Source organism: Quercus lobata, chromosome 11, assembly GCF_001633185.2.
Source record: "Quercus lobata isolate SW786 chromosome 11, ValleyOak3.0 Primary Assembly, whole genome shotgun sequence".
Lineage (NCBI taxonomy): Eukaryota > Viridiplantae > Streptophyta > Magnoliopsida > Fagales > Fagaceae > Quercus > Quercus lobata.
The window spans coordinates 45,671,614-45,679,231 of record NC_044914.1 but is presented as its reverse complement, the minus strand read 5'-3'; the positions used below and the strand labels follow the sequence as shown (position 1 = coordinate 45,679,231).

Genomic DNA, 7,618 nt, shown 5'->3' with positions numbered 1-7,618 from the left:
AATAATAAGGTGCATTTAATTGGGACTTAAAAGAGGGGGAAAAAATGGTTCCTTGACGAGCTTGAGCAACAACAGGAGCCTTATTGATTGAATTTATGCTTGCTCATAATTTGTTACCTGCATTGTAAAGGATGCAATGCGTGTTGGATTGTAATATATGGCATATATACCATTCAATACATTATTCTAATGTTGTTTGATTATTATTTGGGGAAAATGAATTCTTATTTTAATGAAAATTTTTATAGAGACCCAAATAGAGCAATTTGTTTGGGACATTGGTTTCAACTTTTACACTATGATTTTTTTACTACAGTAAATATTCAACCTCTTATAATTCTATTAAGAGTCTTGTGATCTAGTAGTATGATCTAGTAGTATCGTTCAATTTGTTCCATGAAAAAAAAAATTGCATTTGAATCCTGTCTCACTTTCTGTAAGGAAAAAAAATCTTCCTGATCCTCATATAATTATATAGGTATGATGTGTCCACAATGGATAAAAGTTGAAAATGTGTTGTCACAATCTCCTTCTAAATGGGACAAAACAAGACTTGGAATGAAGGAGATGGAAATCCTTCCTCTCAAAAAAAGATTCCAACGGGCAATAACATGAGCAAGAATTTACCAGATCTCAAAATACAAGAGACTTTCCAAAAAGCAAAAGAGTTTAGAACTACCCAAATATCCGCAGTAACAGAAGCAACAGACAAATGGGGTATAACAGTAGAACACAAAGGAGCTAAAGTGACTGAGGAGTATCTCGCAGTTGTGTCAACCTGGAGGAGGATTCCATGGCTCCAAAAGTTTCCCTCTACACTTAATAACAACCCCCCAAGCCACCTTATGTGAACTGTAGACTGTGTGCGTGGATAAATAAAACTTGGATTTGAATCCCTTATCCCACTCGTTGAATGAAAAATAGAATCTCCATAAACATAATTGCATAGGCATAATATGTGAGTCCGTAATGGAAAAAGGTTGAAGATGAGGGTGTAAACTATACCCTTCCCCTACTACCTATATCCAAAAATAAATACATTTCCACCTATTTTAATATGAAATTTTAAGAAGAAAATAACTCGTAAGTTTTTTCCTTTTTATATGAGTTTATCTCGAGAAAAATTGTGCAAATTTATGCTCAGTAAATATGAGATTTGATCACAACAATGTAAATCCATCATGATATCATAAACCGGTGCTATTCACCAGAAGCAATGTCTACATGAGCAATAAACAACTTAATAAGAATCATCACTTAATGTTGGGTTTCTCCTCTGCTGCCTTCACTCCATTGCCATCGACCTGGTCTATCCCCTCCACACTGTTCTCACTGGGCACATTGTTGGGCACCCTTCAATGCCAATAAAGCAGCTCCATAAGCAGCCTCTGTTTGAATTGCTCGACTCACAGGCAAACCAAGTAACCTCTCTCGAATCTTTGTCCATTTCTCATTTTTTGCACCACCTCCAGCCGTGAACACTTCTTCAACTTGGGTTGCTCCTAGATCCTTCAATAAGCTATAAGCCTTTCCCTGAATATTATATAATGATAGACGTCCATGTCATTAGTTTCTAGTTGAAGATTACATATTTCCTCTTTACCAATATGCAAGAAAGTTAAAACAAATAAAGGGGAGTCCTCATACCTCAATACGTGCAATTGATTCTAAAATCCCATGCAAGTACTCAACATCACTTTCTGGTCGAGGGTGTAACCTGCACAAAAATGAGAACTAATTCAATCGACCTAAATTCAGGAGCTTGCTTTATGCACGAAGAGATGAATGTGTGCTAGTGTGTGTGTACTGGGTCTGGCAGGGAAAGCTCTGGAGGGTCATCTCAGCTTTCCCAAAACAGATCAATGTCTAACTGCATCACATCAATGAACAGACCATGGGACAGTAACATTCAATAATCAATTGACTATCTTCGTTGTTTATTGTTTCAAGTGTCCCACAACTGACATATCTCATTTACAACATAGAAATTAACAAATCAATATAACACTGCGTCCTACGGAACTGCCAAGTAATTCAAGTTCACTCATGTATGCCTATTATTATTCTAAACACATTCAAAACAGTATATAAATACTTAGATGTAGAAACATATCCCCTCTACTTGTTAGTTGTGGCATTCTGGAATTATATTATAATAACAAAGTCCAATTTGTCAAATCTGAATCATATCATTAAAAGGATTACTTAATAACCAAAAAGGGAAAATAAAGGTGTTTCCCACAGCCACAGCTAACAATTACTCAAGTAACACTCAAAAATCTCATCTGGTGCTTCCTAGGCATAAGGATAAACTGCTTAGCCCGTCAGGGGTGAAAAGCCCTTGGATTACCCGATAACTGGTTCTGGCGGGTGGGGTCAGTTGCCCGTAGGAGTTTGATTAACAGTGAGGATTGTTGTATAGTATGCTCTGCGACGTGCAACTAATCTAAGTGAAATTCTCCTATGTCATCAAAAAAAAAAAATCTCATCTGGCCTGGCCATACAAATGTTGAACTAGGAGCTGAAAAATCTTTGATCTTTTTAAAGAAATGTGTAATAAAGCCTATGCAATTTGGGTGGTTATTTCAGTAAGAGACCTCATCTCAAACAAATAGACAATATTATTTCTACTTTTGATCAGGTTACTTTCTGTCATACTTCATTTTTTGAAAGATCATGTGAAACTAAGGACCTTCTAAATTACACTAAAAACAACAGAAATTTACCTATAATCAGGACATGCAAATGGTCTCAAAAATAATGGTATAACACCAAAAAATCAATACAAACAGAAGACCTTAAGCCAATTTGTCTTCTTTTTCCCCATGTTAATATTTTGCATTTCACACCCTGGTAAAATCAAGCAGAAAATGCCCCCTTGCTTTAAGCCTACTGGCTATGGTTCCTTTAATGCAGACAAAAATCCACAAACTTAATGAATTAGAATGCAGAAATCACCAGATTCAGATGTCTGCTCTCAGCTACATGCCTACGTCTTTTTATTTTCAGCTAGATTATACTCAAAAGCAAGATTTAGTTATCCAATATTTGCCAAAGTCATGAGAAGGGAGGAGGGCAGTGACTCCCAAACATGTGTACCAAGAATATGACATAAATTCTCAAAAAAAAAAATATATATATATATATATAAATAAGAGAGAGAGAGAGAGAGAAGAATAAGAAGTATCAAATCTTAAATGAAAGATGACCAAGCTCCAAGTAGGTTTCTTAATTTTGTGAATATTTTCCTGGCCTTCCAAGTTGCAGTTTTTGATTCATATTTCCTACCATGAACCTTGGTGTAGTCACAAATTAATCTGAACATACTGTGCTGTTAGTCAAAATTTGCAATAATGCAAAAACATTAATCTGCAAATTATTAGAGTATGCTTCTTAAAAGTAAATATTCACGCACATACAAAAAGTATTAGGATATCAATATGAGATTCTATTAGTTTTCAGATTACTCTTCTAAGGCTTCATCAAGAAGTTAGGAAAATACTTATTACCTAGGGGCCATTTTTGGATCTGCCATGGGAAATCTCTCTCCAACTGTTGGGAGAGGGTAGAAATCTAGTGGAGAGGTCTTCATGGGATTAATCTGTTCACTCAAGTTCTCCAACTGCTCATCAGTAAATATTTGTCGAAGAACAGCTCCACCAGTATTTGAAGCTCCTCCAACAAGCCACTTATCATCAAGACGATGACTATACACTCCATATCGGGCATCATCAACCCTACTGGTGCTCAGAAGTTTTATAGCAAGTGTTGAACCCAAAGAAGTGACCTAAATACATTATTACAAACGTAAAATTCATGAAAATTTCAGATAACAGCTTAATTGCATCATTATAAAGCCCAAAAAAGATTCTTAGGAAAATAGTAGATACAACATCTGTACAGACAGAATAATAGCACTGTGAAATGCAATGCCTGCAACAGAGTGAGTTACCACTTGGCTTCAAAATGCTGAACTAAATGCAAAGTTTAAAACAATGAAATGGAAAAACTTGTCTGATTCAATGACAACCATCATTCAAATTTATTTCCTGGGAAATGACTTCTTTTTTAAGAGAAAATGTCATGTTTTAGTTGCAGGTTTAAAGAGATATGGTATGGGTCATGAGTTGTACCCGTAGAATCCTGACTGTATGGCAAGCCTAAACATGTGTTACAATTTCCTTACTGAATAAAGGAGAAAGGTAATTCTAGCAGATATCTCACAGCTTTCCCTGGTTTTGTTGCACGAGCTGCAAGAAAGGCAGCTATACTATCAGTGGTTCCTGTGCATACAGCACAATCTTTTGCAAAACCTGCATAGATATATTTTGTAAAATTGAATTACATGAAAACTTCTAATGGACATTTTTTTATATAAAGTAACATTCTTCAAATGAAATTTATTACCTAAATTGTTCGTTCCAAGAAAATAACAATTTCACCAAGTTTCTAATTGATACTTGTAGATAAAAATTGTGCCTTAAGAAGAAAAGTACAATGTTGTATAGCCTTCATTACCAAGCTACTAAAAAGGACTGAAGACTTACCATATTGTGTTCTAATGTCTTCTTTTAGGACACCAATTGGAGTTCCAGGAGCTTTAACAGAAGGTAAGAGTTGAGAATACGGCTGAGAGAGCAGCCACGGTGGATAAGAGTCAAGTTCAGGATCATAGCCAACCTTTGAAAGATAAAGAAAAATAAAAATAAAGTTTCCAACACAGAAATTTTATTATTGACAAGTGGTAGAGGTAGAAGGTCCAAATTGGAAAGAATTAATCCAAATACCTTCAAAGCATTATTGTAATCAGTCACTCCAAGATTTCCATGAAGAAGCCACAGTAACCAATCTGCTTGATGCAACAATGCTGCAGATTCTTTATTTGAATCAACACTGTTCCACCATGAGACAAGCTTGCACAGAGTTGAGGACCCAGAGCAAACCGTATGGTTTTCAGGAGCAATAGACTTTACTACTGGCAAAGCATCAGAACAACTCTCATTGTAGAGGAAAGGTCTCCATAATGGTTCTCCTGTTGTGCTGCAGTACCAAATTCAGATGCCTACTTCAAATGCATCTTGACATGGAAAAGGAGAAAAACGCAATGATAAGGGACTAATCAGTAAGGTATCCACCTGTCTATAATCATGGTAGTTGCAGAAGTCCCATCAATGGAAATGGAAGCAATAATTTGGCGAAGATGAAATGGAACATCTTCAAGTAGCAAGAAAAGTGTCTGTTTCCAAGAACGTACCCAGTCCATTGTTTCTTTTCTCTTTCTAGACAACAGAAACAAGATTCTCAATTTCCCTAGGCAATGAATGTTGTTGCAGTAGTAAAAATAACATTATGGTCTTCTCTAAAATCTATGCTATTATGACGAGAAATTCTACCTGTAGGAAGCTTCTTTAATATATGCAACTTGTTTGCTAAATTCATATTGCATAGACAGCATCTGGCATAAAATTTTATCCAACAAATTACTTGGTCCTCATTACTAAACATCTAAGACCATTTTATTCTATAATAAAAAATTCATCCAAATGTTATGGACACTACCATGACTGATATTGTGAAGTCTAGATGCTGACGCACTCAACTTCACACACACTAATACTCAAAATTTTGATTGCTAAATGTACTCACAAACATTCATTTGTGCTCACTTTCACAAAGGATGGTGTTAGACTGTCCATTTGTACATAAAAGTTTCACCATCCAAAAATGCAATTAACTGGGACTAAGACCCCAGAAACAATCTAATATGGGACTAGACTTTTAGCCAAGCACACTGCACACTGCTCACTGTACGAATATCAATAAGGTGATAAATAAAAAATAAATAAAATTCACAACCCTTTTGGCAAGTGCTACTTGACATGTAACTGAAGCACAATAAAAGTGGTGTCAATAGTGGGTCCATATAAATGCGATGTTGTACCAATCACAACTTACTATCTCAACAAATTGTGAAATAAGTTGTGAAAAAGATTATCCCTAGCATTGCTCTATGAAGGCAAATACTAAAGCTAATACCAACTTTTACAAAAAGCTTACAAATTGACGAGACAATAAATGTGATTGGTTGGTGCCACTTCAACAACATAGTAATGAAACACAAGAATAAAGAATTACGTTTTTGTAGTATATCTAGCCTCACTCGTAAAATTCCAACAAACTATTATACCTTATATAGCGGATATTCTCTCTTCCCTTGGGCATGAATTGTCCCTCCCTTGTCGATGAGTGCAAACCTAGCACCAGAAGTCCCAAAGTCCAACCCAAGATAAAGCTGCTCGCCAACTTGAACACCCACTTCTGAGTTACCTTCATTGCTTGCAAAAACCATTGTTCTTGCTCTTTTTTTCCTTACAATACTACATGTCCTAGTTCTTGAACTACAATATCCTGACACATCAATATCATATATGTTTAACACCTTAAAAACTAAACAAGTGGCACTTCATTGCAGCAATTTGAATTTATATCTTCAGCAGAGCAGCAACTAATTTCAACAACAACAACAAAAAAAAACCCATAACTGTGTTCAAGTTGTGACTAGATAATGATCTTGGTGGTCATAATTGTAGCTAAATAATGAAAATTAAGCTAAATTTAGCAAAGAGTGAAAGTCATACAAAAACTAGAATATAGATTATTATTATATGATAAACACTATGTTGGGAAAGAAGGTACCATGTTTCGGTAATGAAGGGCAGAGCAAAGGAAGGTTAATTGAGGAAAGCATATCTCTTTCACTGTGCCTTCCTCTCCCCAAGGAATAAGGATAGATAAGGAAGGAGATTAATGGAAAACAATGAAACGGTGTCGTTGTTAGAAGTAAGTTTAATATTATTTTCACACATGATATGCTTGGATCATTATTGAAATTCACAATAATTGGGCTTAGCTTACATTTAAGCTTGGGCCACGCAAAAGAAAATAAAAAGAGATTAAATACATGAATTGGGTCCAAAAAAAATTGGGCTTCACTTGCATCGCGAAAATGGGTATCAACAACTACTATATTATTTAAAATGGTAAAACTTAGGTACAGTATTTTGGTGTTGTTCCTTAGATTCCCCTCTTAAAATTCTATTAAACGGTTTTCTTCTTATGGGATGGAAGTATATTTTTTAATTAAGTAGTTATATAGCAAAATCTTAAAAGGAAACTTAAGGAACAGTACCTAAGAAGTGTATTTTAAATAATATGGAAAACTATACACTTTTTAATTTGTAAAATCTAATTCGGCCAAGAAATTGAGTTTTTTTTTTTTTTTTTTGGTCTATCACTTTAAACATGGGTCATCGATAAAAAATAAAAAATAAAAATGAAATGGTAGATTGTAGTTGGTATACATGTGTGAGGTGAGGTAGTAGGTAAATTCAATGTTGTGAATTTTGATAGTAATTTTATTGATTTCACACCATTTTTATCACTAACACTTTTGCCGACTATCTATCTATAACTCTAACTTCACTTTAGGGAGTATTTAGTTTAGGTCTTTTCATCACTAACACTTTTGTCTACTATCTATCTATAACTCTAACTTCACTTAGGGAGTGTTTATGTTCTCAAAAACTAAACTCATCACTTCATTTGCAATTCTCAATAG

The 7,618-nt window shown here is 34.9% G+C and overlaps 1 protein-coding gene across 3 annotated transcripts; it reads right to left on the bottom strand.

Moving 5' to 3' along the window:
* Positions 1-1,108: 1,108 nt before the first annotated feature.
* LOC115967964 (D-ribulose kinase) lies at positions 1,109-6,808 on the bottom strand. 3 transcript variants are annotated; one of them, XM_031087141.1, is made up of 10 exons: positions 6,697-6,808; positions 6,188-6,408; positions 5,394-5,455; positions 5,136-5,279; positions 4,788-5,040; positions 4,548-4,680; positions 4,225-4,313; positions 3,510-3,787; positions 1,648-1,717; positions 1,109-1,533 (listed from the first exon to the last, which is right to left on the bottom strand). In XM_031087141.1, exons 1-10 carry the CDS (start codon positions 6,746-6,748, stop codon positions 1,330-1,332), a joined length of 1,506 nt encoding a protein of 501 aa, XP_030943001.1. In that variant the 5' UTR covers positions 6,749-6,808; the 3' UTR covers positions 1,109-1,329. The 3 variants fall into 3 exon arrangements, with proteins under 3 accessions (XP_030943001.1, XP_030943002.1, XP_030943003.1); XM_031087142.1 differs by lacking the exon at positions 5,394-5,455 and having other exon boundaries at positions 5,136-5,275; XM_031087143.1 differs by lacking the exon at positions 5,394-5,455 and having other exon boundaries at positions 6,697-6,807.
* Positions 6,809-7,618: the final 810 nt, after the last annotated feature.